The sequence below is a fragment of the Anarrhichthys ocellatus genome, unplaced genomic scaffold (genome assembly GCF_004355925.1).
Source record: "Anarrhichthys ocellatus isolate YVR2014 unplaced genomic scaffold, GSC_Weel_1.0 scaffold18, whole genome shotgun sequence".
Taxonomy (NCBI): Eukaryota; Metazoa; Chordata; class Actinopteri; order Perciformes; family Anarhichadidae; genus Anarrhichthys; species Anarrhichthys ocellatus.
This window is the reverse complement of record NW_022280048.1, coordinates 1,641,323-1,655,207: the sequence shown is the minus strand read 5'-3', so window position 1 is coordinate 1,655,207 and position 13,885 is coordinate 1,641,323. Positions and strand designations below refer to the sequence as shown.

The 13,885-nt window shown below is 42.0% G+C and overlaps 2 protein-coding genes across 2 annotated transcripts; both read right to left on the bottom strand.

The window, feature by feature from the left end:
• Positions 1–4,727: 4,727 nt before the first annotated feature.
• On the bottom strand, positions 4,728–9,957 carry hinfp (histone H4 transcription factor). The gene is made up of 9 exons (XM_031857124.1): positions 8,301–9,957; positions 7,866–8,086; positions 7,579–7,690; positions 7,343–7,495; positions 7,118–7,195; positions 6,560–6,680; positions 6,314–6,452; positions 6,105–6,229; positions 4,728–6,004 (listed from the first exon to the last, which is right to left on the bottom strand). Exons 1-9 carry the CDS (start codon positions 8,458–8,460, stop codon positions 5,707–5,709), a joined length of 1,407 nt encoding a protein of 468 aa, XP_031712984.1. The 5' UTR covers positions 8,461–9,957; the 3' UTR covers positions 4,728–5,706.
• An 87-nt stretch (positions 9,958–10,044) lies between these two features.
• dpagt1 (dolichyl-phosphate (UDP-N-acetylglucosamine) N-acetylglucosaminephosphotransferase 1 (GlcNAc-1-P transferase)) lies at positions 10,045–13,331 on the bottom strand. The gene is made up of 9 exons (XM_031857125.1): positions 12,898–13,331; positions 12,643–12,763; positions 12,331–12,544; positions 11,902–12,048; positions 11,609–11,693; positions 11,302–11,490; positions 11,107–11,194; positions 10,627–10,782; positions 10,045–10,542 (listed from the first exon to the last, which is right to left on the bottom strand). The coding sequence occupies exons 1-9, from the start codon at positions 13,062–13,064 to the stop codon at positions 10,477–10,479; spliced, it is 1,233 nt and encodes a 410-aa protein (XP_031712985.1). The 5' UTR covers positions 13,065–13,331; the 3' UTR covers positions 10,045–10,476.
• Positions 13,332–13,885: the final 554 nt, after the last annotated feature.

Genomic DNA, 13,885 nt, shown 5'->3' with positions numbered 1-13,885 from the left:
GATTGACAAGACTGCAATAGGTACACGTGAGGTGCTAATTAAATCCATCATTCTAGCTAAAAGGCCAAATCCTGATTGCATAATGTAATATTTGCCCCGAGGAAGGAGATACGACCTTTCTTACATTCTCTGAAGAATAGGCTTGCGTTTGCATACATAAATTATCTAAGATCAACCAACCATTTGTATTCATGCCCTGTGAGGAAACATAGCCACAAGGAAAGATCATTAATCAACTACATGATCATTAAGTCACCTCAGAGATAACGGTGGTTCTCTATTCATAAAGCACACGTTAACAGTGACGGACTGCCACATAAGAGCAAACGCTCATGTTAGCTTTTGGTTCAGGCTGTGGATATTTAACCTCAACAAAGACATCTTTGCAAAGCGACATGGTGGCTGCAGGAGTAAAGGTTTTCTATAGAACTGCAGTATGTGCTCGTAAAAGAGGGATAGGCAGGCACACTATAGGTACTGAGCTGAATGAAGTGTTAGTCGACATCTGAGGGACAAGATCTGACAGGATGGCACTGAAGACAACTGCTCAACACAAAGAGCTCTCACCGAAACAGGTAAATATATAAGACAATATAACTTGAACCCACTTTTGTGTGCATGTATCATGCAAAGTGTCACTATAACTGAATATAACATGGTGTGCAGGTCTTCCTATCTGACTGTCTGTGGAGAATGACCTGTCTAACATGACTCCTGAGTCCCATTTCAGCTCTGTGGTAGAGGGAGGTGTGCTGCTGGGCGCTCTGAGGAGACTGCAGGAAACACAGCAGGACTTCAAGTAAGACCACCCATGACGTTCCCTTTATTTTCTCTGCATAACATCCTTTATTCCCAAAGGTGGCTCGGCCATTTCTCCTTTGCAAGCTTGTGATTATATTTATGCTGTGGACAGATGTCCTGACACTCTCTATGTTTGTGGCCAGGTTCACTGTGAAGGAGGACCCAGACTTTGGGTACCTGTTACTGGAGAGTGTGAATGGAGTAGCTGGAAACGAGCGCGAGCAGACTTACTGGGAGATCCTGTCAGAAAGCTCAGGAGAGTACAGCAGACTGGATGTTGGTGAGTCTCCTACCCAGAGATTCAACACAACATATCTGACTTAATGAGCTGTAATGAGACAGGAGACATGGTTGTATTTTCACTTACTTGCCTCAAGATGTCCTCTGGTGTGATTATTCGAAAATATTATTGTTGACACGCTATAACTCACTCTATCTTTAATCTTATCTTTTTATTATTACTATGGACCCTCCTCGTGCGAGTCTGAAATAAAGTTTGAATTCAATTGAATATATTTGGTGGGATTATTGCTGTTCATGAGCTGGTGATGCAACAACATAATTATCGGTTAGTTTTGAGTGCCTGTTTGGGTTTTGGATTGAAGAAGATGCATTATTAGTTCCTTATTATTTTCATAATTGCTATTAATGCAAGAGCACCATGTCAACTGAGCACTGAACCTCTCAGAATCTGTGTTTATGAATGAACCCTAATGTTTAAGTTACTGATCCAAACGTGTCCCTCTTCGCAGGAATTGGCTGCTACAAACCTAAAACAAATGAGCACATCATCCTTAGGTTCAGCACCTGGCGCCAACAGTTCAGAAGAAAATCTTTAGGATCAGATGTGGAAGAGAAGCAAACTTGATTATTTTTTGAGCATTTCTGGCTTTATCTAGTTCCTATAAGTGCATTGGGAGGTAAATGTTGTGACCTGATGTGTGAGAATAAACAAAACAGCAACATCTAGTGGCAGTCAGGAGCAATTTCATTTATCAAATCCACAGAGAGAAAAATGTACAAAGTAATACAACATTAAAGACCACAGAGACAATATAAGAAGAAACATGTCACATACCAGGACGTCTACTGTCCGTCCAAATTGTTTGAGGGCAGAAAGGTTGAATATCACAGCAAAGTGAGACGTTATGAGAGGCATCATTCTGCAGTTGATGACAACTTAAAGTGTGTTTGAGGAAATACTGCAGATTCCAACTCTGAATTTCTGTTTTCAACCAAGTAGGTTCTGGGTTGACTCGAAAGAATCCAGCACAATAATCCAGGCAATTAAGTCTGCGACACTGAAAACTTGAAACGAAATGGGTATTTGCAAAGGAGGTGTGGATGCTTTGACTTCAGATAGGGGAGCACAATCTTTTTCTTCCTTTCAGATGCATCATTTCACACTGATACAATCCATCTCTATAAAATTAAAGATTTGGTTTTGCAACAAAAACATTTATATTTTTGTGTTTTTTTTCACAGTAGATGATTTACATATTAAAAAGTTAACATGGTCTACTTCCTAAAAAAAAAAAAAAAAATCATGTTTATAATAAGTTTTCAACACTCGTCGTGTTAACTGACTCCTGAGCTCCCAAACCAAAGCTCCTCCCTTTGTAACACGATTACGTTTTCATCTCCTTCCAAGACAGATGGACTGAGAGGAGGAGCGACAAGCAGTGACACTAATCTCTGTGGTTTCACATCCTTTTCTCCTTGACTTCATTCCTTCCTCTCACTGGAAATGCAAACATGTTTACAGACGCATGTTAAAAGAAAGCATGCGAGATATTCCTGGTGGGTAGAATTTGTGACATAGAATTATAATACCAAGTTCATTTAAACCAGAAAGTGCTGTCTGCGCTACCAAATACTGTGCATCCTGTGAGATAGCATTTGCCTAACCCAAACGAGCTTCTTATCAAACACAGACCACCACTTGGCACTTGAGGTAAAACTTTTTATTTTAAGTATTTCAAATAATTATTTGACCCAAGTCTGACCCGGCCTCGAAGACTTCTTTTCTGACCCCGTCGCTACCCTTACATCACACAGATTGATAATTCACCCCTGACTCTCAGGGATTTGATCCTCAGGAACTGATATCTTCTTGTCACAGCGTAAACTCCTATCTTTAGAAATCAAGGAGACATTGTAGGATTCAGTGTGCCAGACAGTTCAATTCAATGTCTTAAGACATACAGATTTTGGTCCACTGATTTGTCCACACAATTGGATGAAGCAGCAAAAACATGGCGTGGCTCTGCCGTGTACAAGCTGTCTGTGTATTTCTTCTTCATCTGATGTCACACTGTACAGCCAACATACTGTTTTCTCCATATTTTAGCCTGTAGATGCTAAAAAATAAAAAGACAAAGGTGTTCTTTGCATGACAGAGAGACAGCTATGCAGGTTTAAAGCAATCATAAATGAATTAAGTGTATTTGCACTGAGTCAACATTGCATCAGTTCATCATTTATACTAGATCGTGTGATGAGGAAGCTACTCACCACATGACAAAGCGCAGTCACATATGCAAGGGACGCACTGTGCAAAGAACCGCTTCCAGCCAGTCTCCTTCTTCATACAGTTGTCTATCCGAGAGCAGCCTCGTTTTGGTGGGCCGAAGTAGCTCTTATATGCACAGGTGGAGTTGCACGTCCCATTTAGTTCACTCTCACTGATTTCAATGCGTCCCCGCTGACACATTCCTAAAAAGGCATGTAGAGGGAGGTCATATCAAAAGCTAGAAGGTTCATAAGGGATCATGGGATCTGTGTTTACTCACTGAGGCAGGTAGGTCTCGGGGTCCAGAGGCCATTAGGCTGGCAGAATCTGGTTGGGTTTCCCACCAGCATGAAGCCAGAGCGACAGGTGTACCTCACCACAGAGCCCACCCACCAGTCGTTACCATAAACCACTCCATTATAGTCCACATCTGGTGTCCCACAGTTCACTGCCAGACAATGCAAAGGAAATGCATTCGCAAAGCATGACACAAAGCTTCATAACAGGTTGATCAGACAAAGTGACTTATATCTAATGTCAGTCATTGATGTGGTAGTCTTACCTCGGCACAGGGACTTCTGGCCGAGCCAGCAGCAGCTGGAGTCTCCACAGCGATCTCTCCTCAGCTCCTCGTGTCGCGCCATACAGCCAGCTAAACAAAGGGGCGCTGACCCGGACCAGTATATGTCGTCTATGAAATCTGGTTGGGGAATCCATTCTGTCTCACCTACAGTAAAATGTGTTCATTAGCTTTTTTCATACATCACAACTGGACTAATTACAAATATTCATATAATACACTAAATATTTTTTTTTTTGTCCAAACTTCAATTTGGAAATATTTCTAGGATTCAAGGCCAAGATAAAGAAATATGTTATTGTTGTTATAGAGAGGAACCCATTGCCAACGCATGATTGAAAAATAACATCATACTGCCGTTATAGGAGGTCTTACCACTACCTTCCACCTCACCAATCCATCCAGGAAACGGAGAATTGGCTCTTTGGAAGGACCCAAACATCAGCAACAGCAGTAGATATAACCTCATGGCGTCCATCTTCAGATGCAATCAGTTCCTGTGAAAATAACTGCAGATGGATCTGGGAGCTGCGTCTAAGTTATATTGCTGTCCAGCAACATTCTATACATCATCATTCTTGCAAAGTCAACAGACACGAAGCCATTAGAAGCCGTCCCAGTAGAGCGGAGTTCACCGACTGCAGAGTGAAGAAGCAGAGAGCAGTAAGTAACACTTCAACTAAGCTCTGTGTGCTGCCTAATCTTCTACACACTGCTAATGCCACTACGTACTGTATGCCATGCTGCGACAGACACAAGTCATGATTTATAGGTCACCTGATGAGAAGATCACATTCAGGTCGGTTCAGGTCACTTCGTTGTTTGAATATCAAATCACTGATATTGTAAGTACGTACCTTTGAGTAGTAGGATAAAACAAATAAACAATATGTGCCCATTTTTGTGTTGAATATATTATTTTATCAAAAGGAGGAAAGTAGAAGTGAAAGTAGAAGTGTACCTTAAAACAGTCTATCTAGTTTATGAGTGAATAATACTAGAGCAACATTTCAGTCACCTTGTAGCCGTTTGTCAACATTTTAGATCCATAAAATGTCTAGTTTAGCAGAGCCGATACAATCAGAAAATAGAGCTGCAGTAGAGCAGTTAGATTCAGCAGGGGGCGCCATAATGAAGGACAGTCAGTAAATACCATCAATGCAGCTACCTGTGAAGCATTTGATTTAAATCAAAATGATGCATATTCCTCTCTTAATGACTTGTTAAAATGAATAAATACTGTGTGCACCACTAAAGACACATTTTCTTTCTGTGCAACATTAAATACATCTGAATAAGACAAAAAAATGATAATGTGAATTTTGCAAACATTTTGTGTCATAACTTTATTTAAGATGTAGATGAAGCATAAAAAAAAATACACACTGAGCCCTCTTATGCCCTCTTAGCTGGATTCCACACATTTTGGTGAATATTAACGCCAACACGCCATTCTTCAAAAAGGTGAGGCTGATGTGTTTCTGAATATCTGGGACAGAATTACCATCTAAAAGAGAATGGCAGCCCACTAGGCAGCGCACCAATAGCATCCAACTGTCTGAATATGTTACACTATAAGATACAATAATTAACCTGGAAATAATAATCAATACTGGAAAACAGACTATCCACAGGCTCAACATCAGTAAACAAAAAACACATAAAAACAGGTTTACCTAACATAGGCTGATAGTCAAAATGGGTCATCATGGAGTACGCATGCTTTCCTTTAGAATGCCCCGTCATGTATAGGACGTGTATGCAGGACTTGCAGCAGTCAAACCACCTGCATTCCATGCCGCTGAGCAGCATCCTAGTCCTCCCCTGCTTGTGATAAACCTCCAGTGAGAACGTACAACGTGACCTGACCGCCCTCCTCAACGCTGGCGGTGGGCTCCTCAGTCCTCTGCTCCTCCAGCAGCACCCCTCTCAGTTCCACCTGCAACTCCGGGGGAGCTGCCCCCGGGCATTCTTCCTCAGTCTGGCCACTGTCATCATCCTCCTCCTCCGCTTGACTACTTTGTCTTTCCCTCATCAGCTGCTCCGTCAGTTCCACGCTCTCATAGCGAATCAGTTGCAGCCGCAAGAAGCCGTCCTCGTGCTCCTTGTACCTGACGGAGCGACGAAGAGACCATCAGTGCTGCAACCCCCCCCACACATCTCACATTCAACATTGCTGGGTTGATCTGTTTTTGTCGATGCAAGACTTACCTGAACCTGGGGTGTCCAGAGGGCCATTTGAATTGGTGCTTTTTGTGCAGATGGACAGTTAGGTTGTTGCCCCGGGTGAAGCACTGATCGCACACATGGCACTTGTAGCGAGCTACAAAGTTACCCTGATTCAGAAAGACAACATTTGAGAACTATAAATGACATTCAGAGTGCAAGTCAACAATAATTTAAAAGATTTCCCACTTCACCTTGTGCACTTTTTTGTGGTGAATGTCCATGGTGCTGAGGGTACGAGAGCTGAAGCCGCAGCCGGGAACATTACAGTGGAACGACGGCTCGCTGCTGTGAGTGTCCAGGTGTTTGCGCAAGTCTACTAGGTTCTTACAGCTGCAAATACAAAATAAAGGGTAGGACTATTAAGAAAACACTAAGGCAAGAGTGTGTTGAACAGCTTAATCTGCTTTTGCACAGCTGCAACTTCGGAGGATAGACACCTGTATTCGCAGTATTCACAGCTGTATGGCCTCTCGTTGCTGTGGCGGAACTTAATATGGTTGCGGAGTGAAGAGGGCGACGGACAAGTCATGTCACACAGCGGGCATTTGTAGTGGCTCACTGTACCAACAAGAAAAAGACAAACCAGTGATGAGATTATATCAGCGGATAATGCTGCACTGTTATTAAAGTGTAATGTGTATATTTAAGTGAAGAGCGGAGCAGGGAGGTGTAAAAGTATGTAAGGGTCCAAGTCAGTGGGGGGTCCTGGGCTTTGGGAAGAAAAAAACCCCCAAAACCAACACAACCCCGTGTGGTGATATGATGGCTGAAATTTGAGGCTACGACTATAAACGGACAAATACAGATATAAATAATGGCACCTACACCAGTGTCTACCTGGCAGGTATAAATAAATGTAAACATGTAAGGAATGGTGTGGAAAATGGTTGTAAGAGTTAAAACTGTGTGATTTTAAGTTTGCAAAAAGAGCCGTGTGGCCTTTTAAGTCCTCCCCAGCACATGGGAATAACAACACTGATGAAGGAGGGACTGACCGTGGGTTCTCATGTGGTCTCTCAGTAGTCTCTCTGTAGCAAAACGTTTGGAACAGTGGGAACACTGGAACCTCTGACCTACAACACACACACACGCACGCACGCACGCACGCACGCACGCACACGCACGCACACACACACACACACACAGCAAGATGGTAAACTCTTAACCTGTTGCAAACCTTGTTATTAACTTTCCTGCCACAGTTCTGACAGGAATGTTACCTTCCATGGCGCTCTGTCGTATGATGTGGTCAAAGAACTTGGTGTTGTTGGCGTACATGCCCCCACAGCCTGGACATGCCACCACCTTCTCTTGGGTGTGGCTGCGCAGGTGCTCCCGAAGCTTAGGACGTCCTTTAGCGGTGGCTTCACAATCTGTAGAGTGAGGGCGTGTAATCTTCACTGACATTGTCATTTCTGATCTATAATCCTGAGATGAATCATGTTAAATGACGTACCTTTCCATCCACAGCGTATTGGGAATTCATAGTCTCCCACTGGAATGTCAATGCACAGGCTATGCATCTCCACATGGCGATAGAAGAACTCTGGGTTTTCATACGGTGGTTGCTTTAAAAAATGTGGATAGAAAGAAGATATATCCAGAATTATTTAGAGTCCAAGAACAAAAGGTTTAAACTCTACTTCACACACTTGAAAGGCAGAAATTCACACTCTACAGTTGTAAGTAAACATATAAGTAATCTTGCTTTGCTCCGTCAGCACCGGCCTCTGTCGAGCTTACCTCACAGTCCTCCCAAAGGCAGATAAAATTGTCTGGGATATCGGGGATGAGGTTGCAGTTCTGGTGGCAGATGGAGCAGGTGCCAATTTCTGGCTTAAGCACCTGCTGACCCAACTGCTTCAGCTTAGTGTGGTAACAGTGAAAGAACAGATGTCTGCGCAACTCTTCAGGACCCTCCACGGAGCAGAAACCACAGTCTCTCCAAAGACAGTTTCTCTCCCCTTGGCACAAAAGAAAATACAGAGTTTTGCATTATTAGGCTTTAACCTCTTGGGGGCTGCGCAATGCAGCAATATCTCTCGCTTATCATCTGTCAATTAATAAACTACAGCACATTGTATGTAAATGAGGCAATAACTATTTTCCCACACAACTTGATGCAGGTGTAAACAAACATGAACAAAGCCACAGGCAGCTACTTTAACAACTCCCCACCTTCCGTTTCTTCCTCGTCCGCCTCCGCCATGTTTACAGCACTAAAGTGAACCTCTGCATGCTTGCAGAAATTATCCATCCGACTAAACGACTCCTGGCACGAACTCCATTCGCAAACCAATTTCAGTGTTTTCTTATGGATCCGTTTGTTGGGAGGCATTTCTTTGAACCTGAGATTGACTCGATGCAGTGTGTTTTACGCACAGACTGGAGCTGTAAACGTCGCCCAAGCTTGACCATAACCTAGTGCTAGCTACCACCGGGCGCTGGTTGGTAAGTGTAACCACTAACCAGAGACTGTTTCTGAAACATCTGCCAGTTATTCAACGTTAGAGCTTTAGAAACATCATCCTGGAACACTTTTAACAAACAGTACAGCAAATAGTGCGTTATATTCTAACTCGAATAGGAGCTTCAACACAATAAGATGCTGTTCAAAAGCACTGACATGATGTAAACATGAGTTGTTTTAGCCAACCGCGGGCTGTGCGCTGCGCAGATGTCTCCCCAAAAATAAAGTATACTTATATATAGTTCCGGGTGTAACATGTACCGCTTTACGCAGACACTGGTGCCTACTTGAGTGCAGAAGTACTTCTACTTTCACTTTAAGCTACTTTATACTTCCGTTCTGCTCGTGTACAGAGACAAATATGGTACATTTTACACCGCTACATTTATTTGGCAGTTATATTTACAATTTACAGATTAAGATTTTTATGTACAAAACAAAGTTTACGCAGTGTTAGAGGTTAAAACACCATAAGAACTCACTATAAAGTAGAAGAAGAAGTAGAGCCTTCTTGATACTGAATTTTTGAGGTACTGACGGACTAGCATCTATAAAGTCAGATGAATTTTTTTTATTAACACAAAGCACAACATAAACAAACCTTGTTAATAGCAATCCTTTTTAAGAATTGTGAACAAGATGTTGGCTATTGATTTTTGGCATTTCTGTACTGCAATTTGGTATTTGTTGGCCGATATACGCACTGATAACATGATCTAATAACAGTATATAGGTGATAAAAACTTTTCATTTTGATACATTTATAATAGGATTGTGAATGCAGGACTTTTAGTTGTAGTCAAGTATTTATACATTTTCATCTCGCTCCTTCTAATTAAGAAACTGAATACGTCTTAAACAAGCAATAATAGTGATGGCAAAATCCTGTGCTTTCATTTTCTCAGCTTTAATTTCTCAATGTTAAGCTTCCATCTCAACAGTGAACAGTTTCTCAGTTGCAGTTACATTCCTAAGCAAAATATTCCAGTGCCATGTTTACTTCACATTAACGTCCTCTGAACCAGTCATAAAAATACAGCTATAATACCAAGAAAGGTATAAACAATTAGCATTGTTCTCATCAGGACACCCTTCACCTTCCACAGGCCAAAGTAACTTTATCAACAACTCTTTTAATATCCCCTCCCTTTACCTGTCTCCACCTAATTCGTGGTCCTCAGACTGATTAAAGGCTCATCTCGTCACTGCTTTTCTTCACAATGACCATTGTGTGTGCATTTGTTCAGAGGTAACAAAGAAAATAATAATAATTATATATTAACTTATTCATTAATATTACTCATGTTGCATGGATTGATAGTCATGGTGAATTAAGTGTGAGTGGGCCCATTTTCCCTAAGCCATCTTTGCTTCAACAGCAGATTCAAGTAATGGACTATTGCAGTGTGAACATTTGATATTTTCCATTAGGCTTTTATCAAATCGAAGCAATTTAGTGGCATCAACTATTGATGTTGGCTGACCTGAAAACCGAAGGCCATCCCCACTTACTGTACTTTCCTTTAAAAAACCAAGTACAAAAATATACTTTCAGGTTGGACACATAAGGTCATTAAGACCTAGTTACTTTTTGCTGCTTGTAATTACTGAAATTCAGGAGAAAAACACACTGTACTGCTGTTTATGTCAGACCCCGAGCAGTGTACGTTGGAACACTGTACGTGAAAATGTTGTACAAAGTGAAATACAGCTTTGAACCTTCTACTGGGTCTATACTGCAAGTAGAGTCTGATGCAGAAAAGTAACAGCGAGGTAATGGAGCCTGTCAAAGGCAGATGAACCATGAGCCTGTAAAAATAGTTGCATAAAGCAACATCATATCTTCTCAGCCAATGCTCTCTCCCCTCTTTCCCAGAGTGCTGTCTAGGAGTCGTAGAAGAGACGCACCAGATGATAACGGATCCCGAAAGCCAGTACACTGCCCATCACCTGGGAGAGACACAGAAATGAGCAGCCAGTGAAACATTCACATACTTCCCAACGACCAACACTATTCCAGGGTATTTTTTATACCTGAATGACGAGCATGATGACTGTGAGGTTTCTCTCGTGGGTGGGGCCGAGTATTTTCAGGACCAGATTTATTAAGGTCATGTTGTTGCACTCGATAAACCCATCATCGCCCTCCTGGCCTCTTTGCACCTCTTGCAGCTTTAATAACTCGGCCACCTGTTGAGGATCATTGAGACATTATTGTTATAACCCAATAAACACAGAAGTACACCTGCTATTCTACTGTGTTTTCCCAATACTCATTATGAGTACCTTTTATAGTAATAGTCTATTAAATGATTAGAGACAGAGAAATGAATTGGCTTTCTGGTTTATTTTAAATTTTGCCAGACGCTTGCTTGTTTAATTAAATTACCAAGTAAAAATGTGCAAAATGATTGTTGGTTGGACATATCAAGCAATTTGAGGACAATATCTTGGGTAAAATGTAATTTTTTCCTACATTAAAATAAGGGTACAAACAGGTGCAAGAGCTTTTACCTTCAGAATGAGATTTCCTAATTTAGAGAGGTCCTTTCTTTTGAATTTAGAGTAGCTCATCCCCAGTTTGCCTGTGTCTGGATTCAGCCTTTCATTGGGAGAAAGTCAAGAGGATGAATGGTGGACATTGAGAATACATAATCAGCATAAATGATGAATGAAAAGATGTCAAAAAATGGAGTTAAAGGTTGTTACCTGGGGAGCCGGTGTCTGGGACAGGGTATGACATGAAAAAGTTGAGGCAAGGAGTAGACAAAGTTAACCACTTGAGGAATGAAGAACAGCAGCATTGTTTTGCTGAAGTGTCCGAGGATGCCGACTACAGCAAAGGTCATCCCAGCAAAGTAGCAGAAGGTGTCTCCCACAAACACAGACGAAGGGTACCTGTGACAAAAAAAGGGTTGCAAGTTGACAGAATTTAGAGGCACTGACGTATAATATATGCCTGTGCATTTTCAAAAAAAAATTCAGAAAACGGCCTCAGGTAATAGGTTTGACTTACCAGTTGTGGTAAAAAAGTGCTAATGTGGTGAAGAAGAATGGTATCATGAAGTAGAGGGAGAAAACATGGTCATCCCGGTAATCTCCTGATGAAGACAAAACATGTTCAGCCGTTTGCATGTCACGCAACGGGAAAGAAGTACACGGTGAAACATCCACAGTCATAAATCATGCAGCATCACATTCAGTCTGACGAGGGGGGATAAATTACACCTGTGTGATACGATAATATATACGATACTTATTTCCAAACTATCTTCACTTATTTCAGGAATTGTGAGAGAGGCCACACACCACTGAGCTCCACCAGGTTGAAGACGATGATGGAGCCGGAGATAAACAGGGCTTGACCTGACTCGATGCCATTGATGCCCGCGAGGATGTTGATGGCATTCGTGCAGAAAACCGCAAGCATTCCCATGTAGACGTAGTAGAGAATACCTGCAGAAGATCGGACATGATGCAATTCACAGAGCGACTGCAGCAGTGTCATTTCCTACATCAAGTGAAACGACAACAACACACATTATCCAGAAAACAAACATATTCATATTTCGCAGTTAAATTAGTACCCCAGACAAAGATCACGCTGGAGGCATTATTTATCCCATCTGGCCTGGAAACATCTTGGGAGCTGGAGGATGTGACTGGGGTAGAAAAGCACCCGGACATTGCTTAGCCCGCTGCTAACCAGACAATGCCGCAAACAGCCGCACAACTCACCCAAATCCAAATGCAGCCCCAGCAGGGCTCTGAAGGGCTTGGGCACCACGATGACCGTGTTGCCGAAGTTGGTGAAATACACCATGAGCAGTGGAAGGGAAGCCATGGTGGGAAGCAGGAGCTTGTGTCTCCAGCGCAGGTTCAGCACGTCATCAGCAAAGCCCAGGAAGATCATGCAACAGATGGCCAGAAGTGCACCAATCAGCTGCACAAACTACGAAAATAAGAAGACAACAACACAGAGAACAGAGTTGAGTATCAGATGTGAGAGAAACAAACAGGTTTATTATTATTATGCATCAGTCGACCCACCTCATCGTGTGGGAAGCCCTTGCACTGATCTCCTACAAAGCAGCTAAGGAAAGGCACCGGGATGAAGCAGAAGAGGATGATGAGGAAGACTGTCCCACTGATGACTCCTTGGGACTCTGGGCTGCGAACAGGGAGAGAAATAAAACGAGAATCAGAGCAGGGAATGAGCACACTTGGCTTCCGAACAAAGACACATTTTTACCTAAAGTAGTATTTATGCTAACAGATCATAAGATAGATAACACAATTACTCACACTTCCTTTTTGGACGTTTTGTTTAGGTCCATTCCGTACAATCTGGCTGAGATGAAATGGTCTTTGAAAGCAGGGATGAGTTTCAATGTGGCCATGCAGCCGACGATAGACAGGAAACAGTTGATCACCAACGGTAGGACGGGTACTGGTGACATGTTTCCAGGCATTTTTGGTGGGTTTCTGAAAAATCAAGTCACGTTTCTAAGCTAATCTGACGTTACCCCTTCAGGCGATCGATGAACGAGCTTTGGCTGTCTTCACTGAGGTAAAAACATGTCACATCGCTATTTCAAAGCGGAATACGCTTCCGGCGTCAACGGAAAATAAGTCCATGAGTTACATTGGTAATCCATAACATCTTGCATTACGTGTTATTGCTGTTAATATTTGCTCACTGGTTGTCTGAACTCCACGTCTGTTTAACCATTTCCCGAGTGTTACGGGGAGCTGGAACATCCGGTCAATATCTTCAAAATAAAATTATATTCAAAAGGTCACAGTTGTTGCATTAAAGCGATTTTTTAAAATAAATACATACAATTTGTAAACTTTTTTTTTGAACAAAATACCACTGTATTCGTGCTGTTTTTAAGACCGTTCCCTCCGCACTACGTTATTGCTCACTTGACATACATGTAAACAAACATTTAGTTTGAACAGCTTCCTGCCACTGCCGTGTTGACACGGAAGTGACGTCTTCTGCTGTCTGTAGTCGGTGGTCTGCTGTCAAAATAGTTTTTTGAGTGTATATGCCTGTCTTCTTTCTTTCTTTTCAAAAATGCCAGCATCTTATTTTACATTCGTCCAACCAGCCTTTTGGCATGAGGAGATGAGGATACAACATTATAATAAAAACAAACAAACACACAATAAAAAACTATCAGCCTCCTTGCTTTAAATACAGGACATGTGACTTTGTCAGTGGGAAGAGGTAAAATGGCCAAATACAGATTACTGATGGAATAAGTATTTCGATCCATAACTTGAT

Excerpts from the sequence above, each read along its gene's own strand:
- dpagt1 (XM_031857125.1), bottom strand. The coding sequence starts at position 13,064 with ATGCCTGGAAACATGTCACCAGTACCCGTCCTACCGTTGGTGATCAAC. Across the intron at positions 11,694-11,901 it reads CAACCTGGTGGAGCTCAGTG|GAGATTACCGGGATGACCAT; the intron begins GTGTGTGGCCTC and ends TGTCTTCATCAG. Across the intron at positions 11,491-11,608 it reads GCACTTTTTTACCACAACTG|GTACCCTTCGTCTGTGTTTG; the intron begins GTAAGTCAAACC and ends TTTTTGTCACAG.
- hinfp (XM_031857124.1), bottom strand. The coding sequence starts at position 8,460 with ATGCCTCCCAACAAACGGATCCATAAGAAAACACTGAAATTGGTTTGC. Across the intron at positions 6,453-6,559 it reads TGTGAATACTGCGAATACAG|CTGTAAGAACCTAGTAGACT; the intron begins GTGTCTATCCTC and ends TTGTATTTGCAG. Across the intron at positions 6,230-6,313 it reads ACCACAAAAAAGTGCACAAG|GGTAACTTTGTAGCTCGCTA; the intron begins GTGAAGTGGGAA and ends TTTCTGAATCAG.